At 40.7% G+C, this 18,472-nt stretch overlaps 1 protein-coding gene across 2 annotated transcripts; it reads right to left on the reverse strand.

Annotated features, from left to right (window-relative positions):
* Positions 1 to 471: 471 nt before the first annotated feature.
* LOC101161205 (transcription intermediary factor 1-alpha) lies at positions 472 to 18,268 on the reverse strand. Of its 2 annotated transcripts, none has more exons than XM_011490940.3 (19): positions 17,379 to 18,268; positions 16,082 to 16,200; positions 15,843 to 15,990; positions 15,614 to 15,746; positions 14,848 to 14,964; positions 14,168 to 14,282; positions 13,940 to 14,086; positions 13,524 to 13,638; positions 12,386 to 12,537; positions 11,967 to 12,191; positions 10,262 to 10,381; positions 10,032 to 10,179; positions 9,879 to 9,936; positions 8,334 to 8,460; positions 7,964 to 8,253; positions 3,439 to 3,550; positions 3,257 to 3,331; positions 1,844 to 1,999; positions 472 to 1,760 (listed from the first exon to the last, which is right to left on the reverse strand). In XM_011490940.3, exons 1-19 carry the CDS (start codon positions 17,644 to 17,646, stop codon positions 1,230 to 1,232), a joined length of 3,156 nt encoding a protein of 1,051 aa, XP_011489242.2. In that variant the 5' UTR covers positions 17,647 to 18,268; the 3' UTR covers positions 472 to 1,229. The 2 variants fall into 2 exon arrangements, with proteins under 2 accessions (XP_011489242.2, XP_011489241.2); XM_011490939.3 differs by having other exon boundaries at positions 11,967 to 12,215.
* Positions 18,269 to 18,472: the final 204 nt, after the last annotated feature.

An 18,472-nucleotide genomic window follows, 5' to 3' on the forward strand; every position in this document is an offset into this window, starting at 1 on the left:
AAGACGTTTACGTTTTGTTAAGTGTTTCCCCTCTGCAATGATGAAATACATCTTGATTTATCTTTAGGAAGACCATTTGAACCAACACAAATGTAAAAGAAATGGAAGTGAAAAGAGATAAAAAGATTGACTATGGCGTTTTACTGTATGTGTAAAAAAATACATATAAACCCAGACAGTAAACAGCATATTTTTCTTTCATCAATGGAGATTTGTGCTTTCTAAATGTACTATTTTATTCATTTTAAATGATTTTCTATTGTAACTGGGTAGCTATAATGGGTTAATGGCTCAATTCGTACAGGCAAAACTAGAGGAAATGACAATTTTATGCTGGTTTACACTTTAGGTAAAGTGTAAAGTTAAAGAAAATGATTTTACACTTTAGGTACAAAAAAAAACTATTACCAATGGAAAACAGGACAATCCTTGCAATGTATGAACTAAGACAAACTGTTGAGAGAGAAAAAATTCACATATAAAAACATGACAAACATGTTTATTATAAACATTGTAAATTCTGGGGATCTTTTTTCATCATTTCAAGAGTTCATTTACAGGCGAATTTTCACTAAAAATATTTTCTGTACCATTGATTCTTTTCTTTTTAACCATCCCCAGCTTTTAAACGCCTTTACACATGACCTGGCGGGCGGGCGGGCAAGGACAAAAGCTGGGAAACAGATGAAAAAGTGGATTATCTTTTTCTGCATTGTCTGCCGATGATAAGACGTTATTAAAATCTGAACAAGTGCTGTTTGTAGCGGCTTGTGTGTGGGTGTATTTACGGCACTTCACATTAAAACAGTCTGCAGTGCTTCCTGGGCAGAGAAACCAATCAAAATAAAGCACGATAAAGAAACAAACCCATAAAAATGACTAGAATGTTTTTTAAAAAAATTCATAAACACAAAAAAATGCTAATAACATAGGTAATAATATTGCATGCAATACTGAATCAAAAACAGTTTTGTTCTGATTTTAACTGCAGAATTAGCACATATTATGTACAACAGTAAGCTAAAACTTAAATACGTATCCATCTGTGCGTTTTTCAGTCACATAAAGATAAATGATGGGTTTCTTCTCCATGTTGCAGCTGCGGTTCAGTGTCGCTGTAAATACAGACACTAATGTGATGCAAAAACGGTCATTGCAGGAAATGTAGGGGACTGCGGAAGACTGAAATCATCCATGTTTTTTTCCGCCTCTGCTTAAGAGTGACCAGTTTAGTCTTTCTCCTCCACGGTTTCAACTGTAGAAGCTGAGTTCTCCTGGGTTTCAGGAGGTTCGTCTATAGGAAGCTGCGGGATCTCCTCTTTAAGAAAGCCTGATGCTTCCCTGTCAGTTTCAGTCGCAGCTGTTTGACAGTTTTCCACCTGTTTCTCAACAGTGGCCTCCTCCTGTTTCATCTTCTCTGCGGGAACGCCTTCTTCCCCGTCTGCCGCCGCTCTGTCCTTTTCGTCGTCGCTCTTTTCTGACTTCTCTTCTTCCGACTTCTTCCTCTGGGTTGAGGCTGTGGATTCCTCCTCTTCTGCTGGAGGCGTTTCCGTCCGTTCAGGACTTGGAGGCTTATCTTCAGAGGAACCTGCCGTGTCCTCCCTGACCGGCTCCTCGTCGTCATCAATCTCGTCCTCCAAAGGAGGAATCATCTGTTCTTCCCTCCCTCCGGGGAAAAGCCGGTCTGGGAAAATGAGCTTTAGCTGCTCTTCAAAGTAGTCCTCCAGGTACAAGCCTGCGCAGCCAATCTCCGAGGTCGGCTGCAGAAATGCACAACTTTAAGTCTTTATAGCTGATTTTTGCACACAAAAAGGCAGAATAAAAATGGAAAATTGACACTCACCTTGTAGTATTTCGCACAGTTGAAAAATATAAGCCTGACATCAGCAACAAGCTCCTCAGGGTTGATGTAACCGCCATCATCCTGCAACTCCAGCTTCTTCTTTATGACTGATAAGTCCATCGGCGTCTTAACCAGCTCTTTGTACCGCCGTGTTTCCTAAAAAGGCAAAAGATTTATGATCTAATAAAAAATTTTTGCCCGCCCCCCTTTTCCGTCGCCGACAACTGAGAGCTCTCCGTTTACGTACTCACCCTGCTAGCTTACAACCTCTCATAGCCCCCAACCCAACATTCCCAGTGCAACAAAAAAACTGCAAACGATTTGGTACATCAGTAACACGCTCTTCTTCAAACAGCAGTTTCTCATTCAATTCAATTTTATTTGTTTAGCCCAAATTCACAACAAGTCGTCTCGATTGGCTCATCTGCTCCTGATTCACAAATACATATGGTAATTTAAAAAAAATACTCAGAAACGCAATTTGTTTTCCTGATTCTCTTTATTTTTTTCTTTATTATCAAAAATCTTTTGTCATCAGAGGCGCTGACCAGCTCCTTCAGCACCAGACTGTTGCATCCACAGAGCAAGAAGGAGCTACTGCAGGTCTTTCCTCCCCACGGCCATCAGACTGTAGTGTTACAGTGACACACTACGGTGCCACGGGTGGTTTTTCTTTCACTCATTTATTCATTTCCTTTTTTTGCAGTTGTTTTCAGTTGTTCTTGTTTCTTAACGGTTGTATTATTTGGTGTGTAATTTGTTACTTATTTATATATAATAAAAAAAAGTGGATCACATGTTTACAGTTGATCACATGTCACTTTTGCAGCTGTATTTATTTAATTTGAATGTCATTTTTTATGTCCTTTTTGCTGTCATTTCTGAATGTCAGATAAGTGAATTTCCCCATCGTGGGATAAATAAAGTTATGTAATCTAATCTATTCTAGTATCTTCCACTATTTTTTGGTGCTTAAACTCCTACAATTTTTAGATATTTTAACCATTCAACCATCAAATTGTCAGCTCTTTCAGCTTTTTCCAGCTATGACCTTCAAATCCTTGAACTTTTAAAGATATTCCGGGATTTCTGCCTCCATTGAAATACATGGGGAATCCTTCAAAACCTTTGCTTTTTTCAACCTTTATAACTTCAACATACTTTTAGCTAGACACACCATTCAAACTACAAATTATTCACAAAACTTTAAACCTGTTCTTTCAGGTTTTTAAAATATGTTTTAGTTTTTTGAAATATAGCATTCAAACCTGGATTTTCTTCTGGAAATGCAGCTCCTTCTAGTTTAAGATTAATTTTCTTTATATTTGCTCTCCATTAGCAGAAAAATGCCACAAAACATGTAAAAAAATGAAATTTTCATTGCAGTGGATCCTAAAATAATGGGGGTCTTACTGATGGAGCTGCTGGCTGCTGGAAGTCGGTGCTAAGGTCGTTGCAGAACAGACGTAGCAGAAGTCTCTCACACTTCTATAGATTGGACAAATAAAAAATGTTGACAATCCTCACTTCAGACGTTTTTGGATTTAGTCAGGATGTTGGTGGTTTGAATAAATCAAAGCCTGAGGCAGGATTACCCGTCTTTCCACAAGAGGGAACTTCTCCGAGGGGGGCCTGTCCTGTCGGTTGCAGTCGTACTCCATCTCAGGGTTCAACAGGTCTCGGCAGAAAGAGCAGAACCACTCACCACTGAAACAAAAACCAGCATCAAAAGCAGGTGTCACTCAAGACAGGCAAAGACGTTAAGGCAGCACTGACATTCATAAAGAAGGCCCAGAACCTGGTTTGATTCCAGAGATTTACATAAAAAGTGAGGACAAAATAAACAGAGAAACACAGATTATTATTAAGTTAGTTAATATACCATTATTGCTTCCTAAAAAAACTTACTTGGGTTCAGTTGTGTTTTCTTTAATGGGATACTTTTTTAAATTCCCATTTTAACCCAATATTTAAAATATACAAATATATTTTGAACATGCAGTGTTCCCTAATTTATTACAGGAGTTATGTTCTAAAAATAACCCACAACAGGTGAAAAGACAAGCTGAATGCATTCTGTACAGGAGACGGGACGTTCATTGACGAGGTCTACAGCCAATCAAGAGCAGCTTTAAAAAAAAAGAGGGGGGAGGGGGGGGGGATCACTGAAAATCTGCAAGACCGTGAAAGATGAGCTGCAATATAGTGAAGGACCACTGTAATAAATTTGAACTTGATTTAGTGATCATAAAGCATCATTCAATCTATCTTATAGAAGCCCAAGAAAGCGACAAAATCCAATAAAGACCCAGGATCTTTCAGGCTTTTTTTTGGGGCAAAAAGGTAATTTTTTTAATTAATTCAAAGTTCGAAAATCAAGAAAAGACATAACCCCTGAATGCCTATTGATGCAAATATGAATCAAATCCCTTAAAATTTCCCTTAATTTAGCTTCTACTAGATAGAAAAAACATTAATGGTTGTTTTTTATATTGTTAGAAATAAATTCAAGAGTCAAAGGACTAAAACATGATGCAGGTTGGGCCTGTCAGTCATTGTCCAGCTGTATTTGAGCTAATCTTTAATTTAATACAAGTCAAACTTTAGCCTATTATTACTAAGCTTCAGACAAACGTTGGTCAAAATCCAGAAGAATTCTGTTAAGGAATATTATAGCAAAAATCAGAGGATCCCAGCTGCTGTGGCAGAAGAGGAGATGAGCTCATGAGATCTCAGACGAAGACGTCAAAAAGACAAAATGCTTTTTTTTCTCAGCATTAAGGCTTTCAGACGAGGGCGGCTCCAGGCCGCCCTCGTCTGAAAGGCTCCATTGCAGGCCTCTTAGCTCCATTGCAGTAGCTAAGAGGTTCATAAATGACTGTAAGGAGTTGCTAACTTGTTTTTATGTAAAATTACATTTCCAAAAAGGAAAGGAGCAGGAAGGCATTTTCATACGATGCTATTCAGATTCATTGTCTTGTCAATAGATTACACTTTTAACTGTGTCAACTTTCAAAGTCCGAAGAAAGGGAAGGAGATGAAGTGTGGGAGGAAAACAAACGGTCATTTATTTAAGAGGAGCTGTTGAGTCTTTGGGGGTCCCGACGTCAACCCTCTCTACTTCACCGCATGGGAAATTCGCTGCTTGAGCATAAAAAACTGTATTTTTAATCTTGCCGATTTATAATATATATGTTCATAAGCTTGACGCCCCAGCGGCGTGTGGGAGGAGCTACCACTGAATGTTTTTAGCCTGATCGCTGCATGGCGCTGTGTCTGTGTGTCTCATGACAATGAATGGAAGACACGGAGGAAGTTTGGAGCCGTGACATCAGTGCAGGTTGTTGCTGGTGAGCCAGATTTACAAACAAAAGAAAGGCCTATATTATTGAAGCCCTCAACTGTAGGAACATGTTTTAATATGCAAAAATTTCAATTAATTATTCATGGAACATGTCCCACAACATGAACCTAACCCTGTTAGCATACCCTCTGCTTTTAGCGAGACATCGATCCTATTATTGATGAATGTGTCGAAAAGAATCAGAAAGGTGAGGGTCTCCTTTTCATGAATTATGAAGCCCAAAAAACTCACCAAGGTGAAAATATAGAGACTATAACAGAGAGTGCTGTGGAGGATGCTCTCGCACACAGGTACACACACATACAACCCAAATGCACACACACAGACACACACACACCTTTTACCTGTAATCCTTCTGGACAAAAATCTCTGGGACTTTAAAGTTTAAAAAGTCCTCCTTATCTGTTTTTAGTTAAAGAAGTATCAATAAATAAATGTTGTTCAGCATCCATTAAATATTAATTTTAATGAGATTACATCTGCTATTTTTCTTGCAGTCAGTCAAAGCTAAACATAAAATACTGGCTCTTATTAAATATACTTTTTTATTATCAAATGACGAACAAACGCGAGCTGTTGAGACAGTGCTGCTGCGTACCTAACCGACTAGAGTTGCAGTTGCTAAGGGGTTGCTTTTCCAAATCCTGCAGTTGCTATAGCAACCCCTAGCGCTGCCCCTGCGCCAGGGCCTTTATAGTTTTCTTCAGTTTTACATCCTGCATTTGAAATTGTAAAAGTAACCTCGTAATTACGGTAATGTTCATTTTGTCTCCAGTCGTCTGGATCTGGTCTTTTGCCAGTTCCTAGAGTCAAACCCAAACATGGAGAAGCTGCATTCAGCTTCTATGCTCCGCATTGCTGGAAGAAACCTCCAGAAAGCCTAAAACTACGTTCACACTACCCGCTGTAGTGACCACTTCCAATGAAAGGTCTGCGTTAACGTACGTAAACGCGTGTTTCGGGCTTCTGTGGTAAAAACTCATGTTCATCCGTCGCTACGCGAGTTTCTACGACCATTTTAGAGCTCAATGTAAAAAATGCACTGCCACTGAACGCACGCTAAAAGTTAAACGTGGTCGTCCAACCAAGGACTCGGATTTGGTAGTGAGGTATGGATGGTGTTTTTTTTAATTCACAGAAGTATTAACCATTTGAAAACTGATCATGAACGAGAAAATTAATTGGGGTTTGTGTCCAGCTGGAAGTCTATGACACCAAAGCTGTATCCAAATCCGGGGGCTGCATCCTTCAGTGGCCGCGGCCTTCCCGGGAGACGTTTGCCGGGTCCTTCGACAAGCGGGAAGGCCGGATGTTAACGGCTGTGAATTTGGACGAGTGTAGCCTTCAGACATTTATAGCCGTTACATTGGCGGATGTCCTGTCGCCTAGCAACCGTGAGTCCCAAACAGAGAGGAGTAGTGAACCAGGCATGGAGTTTAAAATTTTCCTGGCTTATTTGATCCAACTTTTAATTTTGGAGGTGTAAATATAAAAAGGTGTGATTATTTCCAACTCCAGGTCCAGCTTCACAGTCCACCATTGTTAGGAGAAAATCTCAAGGTTCAGCAATGCATCATGGGATATGGACAGCATAGAGGAATACATCCTTGAAATCGGGAAAAAGAAGGCCGGATTCGTTGGCCGCATTTGAAGGAGTCGTTGAATTTGGACAGCACTCGTCGCGGCGCTGTGACGTAAGCAGCCTACAAATGCAGCTCAGGAAGAACACAGCCCTAGAATTCGGACACAGCCCAAGTCTATGAAGGTAAAAATGTGTCTAAATGGACGAGCTTTAGATTTGATGTGAACTTGTAAAACAGAATTTGAAGATTTTTACACACAGATGCAGAATTTTGGTGCACAAGTTTTCAAATTCTGTTTTACAAGTTCTCACATCAAATCTACAAGCTCAGACACATTTTTACCTTCATACAAGTCTTTCATATATCGAAATAAAGCTGCGAAAGATGAAGCCTGGAGGAAGAATCGCGGGATTTGCACTGATTTGACATTTTGCACCAATCCTCTTCCAGCTGTATGTGACAGGCATGTGTTAGTAAACAGTAGCAAAAAAAGAAGAAGCCCCTCCCCGCTTGTCTAGTGTGAACGCCATGAGCTAAATAAGCGTTTAAGAATGCACGTTTAGCGCGTTCTTAAACATGAATGAGATCATCAGAAACGTTTTTTTTTTTAATCCAGATTAAAAACCAACCTGTTCTAAGATGCTTTTGATGAGTTTTCTTTTAAAAGTTGACATCCATACTTTTCCTTTTATTCGTATTTAAAATTTAGTTCTTTTTAACTTTATTTAAATTTAAATTTTGATGATCATTTAGCATTTTTTTAATGTTTCTTTACTGTATTATGTAAAGCACTTTGAATCGTCTATGTACACATAATCCACAAATAAACATAACTTACAAATAAAAAACAAGGACAGGAGACATTTAGTGGCAACTTTGACTGAAACATTACATTTGATTGTTTACAGTACGCCTTAAAAACATATCTTTATATGATCACACAGTCAAAATAAATCCCTAAACTGACAAGAGTTGCTGAAAATATGCAAATATTTTCTTTGTTTTTCAAAGTTAAAAAATGAGCAGATGTGCCAACCTAAACTATCTACAGACAGGAAAACACCAAAAACATTAAAAAACCTTCATCTAGATTCACGTTTTACTGTTTATTTTTAATACATCCAACAGAATTCTGATTACTTACAAAACCCTGAGACGTGATCCAAGTCTTACCTGGGGGACTCGTTCAGAGCGGGGATGTGGCAGGACAGGTGAAAAACTTTGGGACACTTGTCGCAGCACAGCAGCTCTCCTCCGTTCTGGCAGACGGCGCACCAGTCCTCGTTTGGGTCTTCCTCTGGCTCCGCCTTCTTTTCAGACTCCGGCTGTTGCGTTGGGGGCTGAGGACGTAAGTCCTTGGAGTCCGGAGCTGGGGCCAGGGCGGGCGCTTTGTGCAGCTGCCGGGGCTTGGATTTGGCTGCGGTGCTGCTGTCCGGCAGGCTCGACCCACCGCTGGACTGCACCTGAAGGAACGGCAAAGAAAGGAATTCTTTTTAAAAAGCAATCTCTGCGGAGGGCGTGAGGCATACTGCATCTCTCATACAAAGCGAACTTCATCTTCATCTTCGGGTTCGTCCTTGATCACAATAACTGGCCCTGGGGATGACCTTCTTCGACGCTTGGCTGCAGGGGCTGATGGCGGCTCAGCAGTATGTTTCCAAGTAGTCAACCTTACAGATTGCCAAAGAGGATATTGCGATTGTTAGAAATGGCACAAAAATAAAGGTTGGAAATCATTTTGAGACTTAAAACGATCACATTCTTTTCAAAAAAGTTGGAAATTTGCCTGTGAAATAAATAAATGGAGCTAAAAGGCCTGTTAATTATAGCAGGGTTTTTCAACCAGTGTGCCGCGGGAAATCATCCTTTCACTTATCACTGAACATTTCCATCTCCAGGATATCAGCTCTTTGTTTCATCCAAACAGACCCTGATAAAACACTGAGTAGTTAGGAATATGAAGGATCAGAAAATACTTTTTTCTTTGTGTTTATTTGATTCTATTAAAGACACTTTGATAAGAATGACGGTACCGCGATTTAGCCGCAACTTCAACTGTCTTTGGAAAAGTCCCGCCCCTTTAACTGTCTCCACCAATCATTCTTGGAGGCTTGATCACAGGTCATCAGTCTGACCAATCAGAAGTGGTTAAAGTCTTCACTTCCTTGTTCTGATTCTGCTCGTATAGTCTCTCAGTTCCAACAAAAAACGTACCAGAGCTAAGAAGAGTTAAACAGTTTAGTTCTCCTTCAAGGTTTGTGTTTATTTACAGCCAAACATCCCAGAGTTTGGTCCAAGTCATCTTTCTAACTGAAACACTTTTCTAATGACGTCTGGATTATTTTAGATGTTAAACTTTAGAAGATGTGATAACAACATTTAAGAAACAGGATTATGGTGAAGTGGCCAACAGACACAATCAAACTAAATTGAAACATCTAAAAAGTAATAAAATATTTTTGTTAAAGTTTTCAAAGACTTTATCTTTGATTACGACAATAGAAAAACGAATAAAACTTCAACATGTTCACTTTTTGTGTAGCTACAGAAAATATAAATATAAAGTTGGCCTTTTTGTGTAAAATTTATCAAACATATTGTGATCATATAATTGTTCAAAAATTACAGTTGCCTTTGCACCAACATTAAAATAAATATAAAAAATAAATCACAATTTAGAAAGAATATATTTGTTTTTTTTGTGAGGTTTCATAAAATTGCATGTTAATAAACTGAAAGGAAAAACAACTACCAGGGTAAAATGTCAAATAATTTAGTTGAAGATTATTACTGAAAACTAACTTAACTTTTATTACAACTTTTAGAAAAAACAACTACAACTTCCAGCTTTTTCTGCCACAATTATCACAAAAATGGACGTGAGATTGCAGAGGGACTGTAGATCAATACAGACTATGAGTTTCTCCTTTGATGCTGGTGTGCCGCGGGATTTCTGTCAAGGATAAAGTGTGCCTTGGCTCAAAAAAGGTTGAAAGACACTGATTTATAGTATGTAGTCGTTATTGTGTCAGTATTTGTAAAAAAAAACAACACAACAGAACAAGAAACTAAAAAAGCGTCTTCTGACCCCGCTCTGCTGTCTGAAGAGGACGGCTTGGCCAAATAATAATCCTGCCGTTGAGGAGCTGAAAAGAGTAAACAAAAATATGTATTTTCACATTAAAAGCTCAATTTAATAGCTTTAATTTTTATGAAGGAAAGAGTCTCTACAAGCACAAACCTGCCGTTTGACTGAGTGAGTTTGTTTTGTCTGCAGCTCCAAAGGCTAAAGTCGTAGTCATGCTGGGTCTGGGTACAGAGATGGAGACGGATGGGATGGTGCCTCCACCTTCACTCCTCCTTAACAGAGGAGACTCTGGCAGAGATCTCTGAAGACCAAAACGGGATTAGAATAAAAACCAGAATAAAGATGGGATTGTTTTGGTGGCGAGACTTTTTCCTGGCATCCACCTGGTGCAGCGACATCTGCGGAGAACTTCCAGAGCTCAGAGAGTGCGTGAAGCGAGACGGTCCCTGAGAGACATCCACAGGTTTTGGAGGGAAGTTGCTGTTGATCAGATCTCTGAGAGACTGGAAACACGAGATTAAAACAAAGCATTTATGCCGAGTCACATTCTGTTGATTTTGTTCACTGAGACACTGAGAATTACAATCTAAAAGGGGCAAAGGGAAAAAAAACACTCCGATATTTACAGTGTCCATCAGTTATAGATTCAAAGAGCTGTCAAAGGACACCAGGGACAAGATTGTTCACCTGAACAAGACTGAGATGAACCAACCAGCAAAAAGCAAGCAGGTTGATGAGAACAGATCAACTGTTGGAGCAACTATAAGAAAACGGTAGAAACACAAGATCCCTGACAACCGCCCTCCACCTGGAGCTCCATGAAAGATCTCCCCTGGTGGTGAGAAAAGTAAGGAAACAGCTCAGAACAACATGGGGGGACTGGTAAATGACATCAAGAGAGCTGAGATCACAGTAACAAAGGTTACTATAGCAACATACATGGATGCAAATTCTGCAAAGCTCAAAAAGGTTCTCCTGCCTAAACCAGCACATGTCCAGGCCCGTCTAAAGTTCTCCAGAAGCCCTCTGCATGATCCAGAGGAGGATAGGGAGGTCGTATGGTCAGATGAGATCAAAATGGAACTCTTTGGTAGAAACGTCAAAGAACATGTCTACTGTGAGGCATGGAGGTGGAAACATCATGGTTCGAGGCTGAATTTCAAAAAGGGGCAGAACGACTGATCCGCATTAACCCTTGTGCTCTCTTAGATGACCCCACCCTTACATTGACGTGTTATTCCTACCATGACAAAGGTGGATAAAGGTGGAAAGATTTCATGTAATCCATGGACACCAGTGAAGATCACAAATCATTGAAGAAAAAAGGTTCAGAGCACTGTCTAGTGGGTCTATATGACCCAACTCCCAATGGTAAAGTGCCTAGGATAGCACAAGGGTTAAGGAAAGAATGAATATGTCAAAAACCTCTTTGCATCAGTTAAGATCAAACATGGCTGGATATTCCAGTATGACAATGATCCCAAACACAATGCCAGAGCAACAAAGGAGTGACTACATCCAAAAAGCATTTCAAGGGTCTGGAGTGGTCAGCCACCCTCTGGACTTCAATCCAACTGAGAAATCTATGAGTTGAAAGTCTGTGTCTCCTAGCAACAGCCCCAAAACATCACAGCTCTTGAGAAGATCCGCATGGAAGAATGGACCAGAATAGCCGTTACAGTGTAAGCAAACCTGGAGAAGACCTACAGGAAATGTAACCTCTGTAACAATAAAGCATTGACCACTTTGATTAAGACCAAATATCCATTTTCAATAAATACAAATAAATTCCTTGAAAATCAAACTATGTGATTTCCTGGATTCTGTTTTCCATACTGTCTTCCCAGTTGAAGGGGATCAACGACTACCATTACAGACCAAACTCCCCCTTTTCAGTGGGACAACTTTGGAGAATTAATGACTCAAATACTTTTTGGCCCACACGGTAAAAGATAATCAAAGACAGAGCATCGTCATCACAGCAGTAAGTATTCCACTCTGTGCTGCCCTCATGATAAAACGCAGTCTGATGAGCTGCATGTTCCCCGCAGAACATCCTCTCCTCCAATCGCTCCTCATCTGACTCACCTGTGCAGCTGGGAACGCAGTGTTGTGCAGCAGCGGCGACGTGGGGCTTCTGGGGTTGGAATGCAGGTTCCCGTACCGCCGCCCTGTTGGGGCGAAGCCAGAGAGGCCTTGTGAGGGGGAGGACCCCCCGTGGTTAGGCTTGGTCGGGGGTGGAGGGCCAAGAGGTCCGGGGAGTCTGACGCTCTGGTACCAGGACCAGTGGTTAGGAGCAGGCGGCCTCTGGGGCTGAGTGTGGGAGAGTTTGTCAACCTTAGAGGAGCAAGTTTACACATTAGGACTTAAGCGAGGCTTTATTTTTACGTTTTTAAAGCTTAAAAATGTAATTTAATTTAACCGAAGACCCTCAAAAAGAACCCTAATCTTCAAATAGTGGGTTTCAGACTTTTCCAGGAACATCTGTTTGATGAAAATTCTTCTACCTGCATCTGAAGCTGTGCCAGAGTGCTCTGTCGCTGCTGCTGCTGCTGCTGCTGCGACATGGACAGGCCTCCGAGGGGGGCCTCTGCTCTGGGACCGGTCTGGTTGTTGGTCATCGGCGGCCTCCCTGGACCCCTTTCTACAACAAGCGAACCTGTAAGAGACAAATGTGCAGAGAAAATGAAGCAAACCCAGAACTGAAGAAGGACAGAAGGCGTTAGTCCAAAGCTGGAGGCCAGAAATGAGACCAACCACACGGCAACTCAGCATATTTAGGTTTTTTAGAACCTTCTGGAATAGTTTTTTTTTTAACTGCAACTATTAAAAACACAATTTTTTTTCAGTTTGTTTTTGTCTAAACAAATTTCTCATTTAATTTGCACACAAAAAACGTTGCTTTTAATTTTATTTTACCCACTGCCATTCATAAAAACAGAAAATTGTTTATTTTGAGGGATATGTTGGCTTTGTTGGGTATTTATTACAAAATAAATGAAAAGAAATTTGGTCTCAAAACATAAAAGTGACTGTACATCATTCCCAAAGCAGAAACTTCTACATTACAGCAGATCACTATTATAATTTATACAAGTGATTTCTTATATAGATATTAGGGGATTTGTTAAGGTAGGGGGGGTTAAGAATCTTTTTCATTCTCTTAACTTTAGAACTTTTGTCTATCTGCATCACAAATTCCTCACTCAGTACAAAAACACAACAGTGATGCCATAAATCACATGGAAACAAGAAGACAAGAGGTTGTTTTTTTTAGGTCAGATGAGATAACATAATAATCTCGTCTGGCCTCAGAGATTAAAGGAGTTTAGATTAACGGAGGTTGAAGCTACAGAATATCCTGTTGGAATGTACTCTGACAAATAAAAAGCAGATAAAAAATAAATAAAATGACATCATCAGTGAAATCTTTCTGTGAGACTTTACACTTAAATGCTGTGATTTACTCAACTGACATGAAGATAAGATGTGAAGGTGTTTGTGAGAAAAAGACGGACTTTTTTTTTTCTTTTTTAGGAAATAAAAGAAAGAATTGCAGTTAAAAACTAACGTCGAGATGTTTAGTAGTAAAAGAAACCTTTGAAAAGATCAACTTCTTTGGGGGGGTGGGGGGTTTAGTCTTACCGAGGTCTACATTTGAAGCCCAGAATCCAGAGCGGCAGTGGAAGCGCACAGAGCTCTGAGGAACGATGGAGGGATTGCAGCTCGCTCTCATGAGGTACTGGATCTGGTAAAGGATCTATGAAACACAAAGAATGATGACTCAGCAAATCTTTGTAGTATTTTTACAACACTCTCTTGAATTGATCAGGTAACCCTGGAAACGTCGCCAGCGACATCTAAATAACACACAATCGTGAACATAAAGAATTTCGACTGTTTATGCAATTAAAGGGAGTTGGCTCATTCTGACAGGGAGATAAGTGATATTGCACCGCTAGACATCACTCTACGAACATATAGTCTTGGTTGAAAAGTTTCAGTAGAGGAAAGAAGCGTGTTTAAGGGCTGAACTGCTGCTTGCTGCTGGAGCCACACACCAGTCTCTTGCAGTACAGCAGAGCGGTTCCACTGTGGCTCTCTGTGGCCCACTTAGTGAAGCTGATGACATGGTCCAAGTGTTTGGTCAGAGAGTTCAAGTCGTCCTGCTGCTTCTTCAAATTGAGTTCGTGGTCTTTCGTTAGAGCCTGGGAACGAGAAATGTTTGAGAAAACGTCAGAGGAGGAGTCAAAGAAGCTAAATCTGCATTGAGACAGTCTTCCGATCACCTCAAGATGGTTCACCAGGATCTTTCCTTTCTTGTTAATTTCCATGATTAGGGTACAGATAGACTTCTTGATCTCATTTGTCACCGCCCTCCGGTTTTCTTCAACCTGCTGGAGTCTAAAAGTCGGACAGAGCACGAGTTACCTCAGGTCTTTATACTATAAATGCACTTCTATTCATCTGATTTAAAGATACAATTTGATCATCTTTTATTTCTAAAGCATTCACTGTGGTATTGTACTTATATCATTTCTAGCCAAAATCCAAAAACCTGCGTCGTTTTCTAGGCCACGGTTTCTGCAGAGCGGCAGGAGTTCATCATAAATTAACATCAGAGTTGTGGGCTGGACTTTTGGCGCAGAGCAACCCCATCCCCACATCCCCTCCCCACTGCTGAGAGTTCTCTGTTTCTGATATTTACGTCACCAATGCGCTCTTTTACAAATGGCATTATTTGTCTACTTCTGGTTTGTTTGAAAAAAGAAATACTCAGAAATGCAACGTTGAGCTAAATTTTCTTTACAAATGTCCTCCATCATCAGAAAAACATATTAAAAACACCATTTTTATTGAAGTGGGTCTTTAAACACATAAACTAACATTCACACAAAACATTCTTTGTTACTTTGCATCTTGTGGAAAAACACCAAAGCAGTCAAACAGAAGCAGAGGAGGACTTTACCCGTTGTTGATGCAGTGCGACACTTCCTCAAAAGCCTTTCGTTTATCTTGCAGCTGCAGCGTCATGGTCTCTAGGTACTGCTTATGGTTTTTGTACGCGTCTTCCAAAAACTGGTAACTGGACCCAAAAACTCAGTTAGCATTCGGATCAGGCAATTCCAACCACTGGCTGTACAGGAGAACTCGATAGAGTGAGTGTGACGCCGCCCACAGAAAACAGTTCCAGCTCCAACCAAATGAAGTCCATTCAGTCGCCATTTTCTGTGATATAGACGTCGCCGTGTTGGAGGCAGACGGCGTCAGTAAGCAATGATTGATCCGAGTCAATGTTTCTGTGGCAACCACTCTCACCAATTAGGAATGAGCTTGTTGGAAGGCCACACCCCTACCACTTGAATGTGGGCTACACAAATCTGTCAATCAATTGTTTTGAACGTTTGACGTGAGACCACATGATTTTATTGAGGCATCTGACTGGCCAGATCCATCTTGAACAACTTCCACCACAGAAAACATTTCATAAAAAGATAGAATCATCAAGAACATGTTTAGCAGAGCAAGTATGGTTATTCTGACAAATATGATGACTGAGTAATAGCGATTTACTTCTCAACAGAAGTCTATGGGATTTTGGCTTCTTGGAGCCAGCTGGTACTTCCTGCTTAAAAATCCAGGGGAGAGAGGTCACTCACTCCAGTTCTCGTATGCAGTCAATGGTTACAACTAGCTCTTTAGATGTTAAATGAATGAAGCATCCATTGGCATACTTGTGATCCTTGTGTTTGAGCAGTTGACAGTCTCGGCAGGTGAGTCGGTCACAAGTCTCGCAAAAAAGCTTCAGCGGCTCTTGCTTGTGGACGTCGCAAAAGACGGGTTTCTGAGTCGACATTCCCAACGCCTCTGGAGGGCCGACAAGTAATTATGCATCCCGATGTATTCACAGAACAACTGATCAACATCGTAACAAGCTTAAGATCGAGACTGAAGTGTGTCTACCTGGGGACATCTCCTCCTTTTGTCGTATGGTGTGGTCTCTTGTGAACTTCACCCTTTGGTGCGCCTCGATGCACGTCACACACAGAAACTCCACACACTCTATGCAGTAACCCGTCGCCTCTGTGTTGTCATCGCAGCTCATACAAACCTGGTGAGGAATTGTCCGGAGAAATAGAAAGCCTGTGTTTTGTTTTGTTAGGTGAGCGGCTCTCATGGAGATCATTAGGTGGGCGACCAACCTGACTGGTTTTCTCCACCGTGCTGCTGGGCACCTCAGCGGAGTCCTTTACGAAGAAATTGTCCAATATGTCCACCTCCCAGCATTCTTGTCTGCACACGGGGCATCGAACCGAATTCTCTAGAGAAACAGCAAACACTCTGATGAAGACATACGCTCAAAAAGACACTACTTACTATTAAGAAACCCACACTGATCTATTTTGATCTGTTGTAAAAGTGTTTTCCCAATGGTCTTTTAGTTATGATTATGTCGTCTTTAGCCAAAATCTAAAAATCCGTGTCGGTTTCTAAAGAGCGGCAGTCATTTGCTAGAAATTCCCCTCTGAGCTTTGGGCGGGACGGTTGGTGCGGAGCAACACCACCCCCACTTCCCATCTGTTTACGCACACGTCTGCTAGCTTACAGCCCCTCACATTCCCAACCCCACATCAACGGTGCAACAAGAATGGTGAGAAATATTGGAGCCATCCAGCCGTACAGTTTTGAGCCGGATGCCAAGAAAACGGAAATGTACATGGATCCATTTGATGCATCAAAATGGTGCAGAGCAGGAAGCAAAATGTATTTTTAACGTCACAAATAAGATCTTTTACAAAAGAGATTGCTTTCGTCTGCTCTTGAGTTCCAACGATTTGAATAAGGAATCACTCAGAAATACAATGTTAAGATTCATTTTCTAAATATATGACCTCCATCATCGAAAAAGAAATCCAGCTAGGACATGTTAAAAACACCAGAAACCCCTTTTTAATTGGAGTGGTTCTTTAAAAGTGTTTTTCTAAAACACTAGTCATGTAACATTGGTCATTTAAATTAAAATGTCTCATTGTTTAGATCCCACTGAATCCCGTTTGCTGGAGCCTATCCCACTTGTCAGTCTTGGGTAGGGCTGAATTTAGGTTCTAATTTTTTTGGATTACTTTTTACAAGCACATAACTTGAGGATTTAGCTTTATTTCTGTAGAAAACACACGTGTATAATTTAAATACTGTAGGGGTTAAAACAGTTAAACCACAGAGCTGTTTGAGCTAAAATGATATTGTTTCTGTTTTAAACATTTATATGTCTATTCAGAGCTAAAATATGAAGCCCATTTGACAATCAATTTACATAAATTGCATTATAAAATTCACCATGAATTTAGGATATTTAACCTTCTATTTAGGTTTAGTTCTACCAAAGGATCCGCAGCTTTAAGATTACTTGTTCTAAAGGAAAGCAAACTGGTTATCATAACTCATTATTGAGGTTATCTTTCCTGAACCTCTCCCCATGTGACCCCTTGTTTCGCTCACGTGGTTTGTTGGCGTCAAGCGGCGCGTGCGGGTCGCGCCGGGGGTCCGCGCTCCTGCAGGGGATGGGCAGACACCTCTTGCAGAAGGAGTGTAGGCACGGCAGCAGCTTGGGCTCTCTGTTGTGGAAGCTCAGTCTGCAGTTGGGACATGTGTCCATCAGGCCGAAGGCGCCTTGCTGCTTCAGCCTCTCCTCCCCGGCCGGCAGACTCTCTGCCTCGTTCTCAACGATGATGACCACGTCGTCGACATTTTCGGCGCACTCATCCATCTTTACCCTCCTCCTCTCCGTCAATCAATATCAGCAGCGCCGCGTTTGTCAATTAAAGCTAAAACTATAATTTTTCTATGGAGGACTTACTTATGTTGCACATTATACGTTGATTGTCCGCTTCCTTTTCATTATGAAACAGATCGAGCGTATTTTGACTGTTTCTCCGTTCAGGACATCTGAGTTAGCATGTAGCTATCATTGATTTCACATCTTCTGTCAGATATAATTAGCAACACAGTCCTAGTTTGAGGGGACGTTAAATAAAATTAACACGAGATAAAATAGCGTAGAGTCACGTCTAAACAAGAACCGGACCACAACATTTTAATTTCTCAGATTTTTTCTCCAGAGAAGTGTAAACGAGTTAGCGTGCTCCCTTTTCTCAAAACACAGACCAAAACTACCCAGACGCCACCGCGGTGGTCCTCATCTATAGTGACCGATAAAGGCCAAATGAGTTCGCAATCGCGCGTTTGAGAACACCCCTTCCATGTACTTATTTATTATATATGTATATTTAGCACATATAAAACACCGTGGCATACAACAGAAGGAGAAAAAATATACATAGTATTGTTATTATAAGCAACAGGCAAACGTGCAGTGAGGTGGAAGAAGCTAGAAGGGCTTTTGGTGAGATCAATTCTAGATACCCAAAAATCCTATGGTTACGTATTCTGTATATCTAAATGTAATTTGATTTGCCACTAAATCTCAACAAATATTCGATTAATGAATAGTCTACTTTTTAATTTAGTTTTGTAGATGGTCAAGGAATTAGCTTTGAAGATCAGTGTGGCCATTCGATGATTTGGGTTTGTGA

This window comes from Oryzias latipes, chromosome 23, assembly GCF_002234675.1.
Source record: "Oryzias latipes chromosome 23, ASM223467v1".
In the NCBI taxonomy this organism is placed as follows: domain Eukaryota; kingdom Metazoa; phylum Chordata; class Actinopteri; order Beloniformes; family Adrianichthyidae; genus Oryzias; species Oryzias latipes.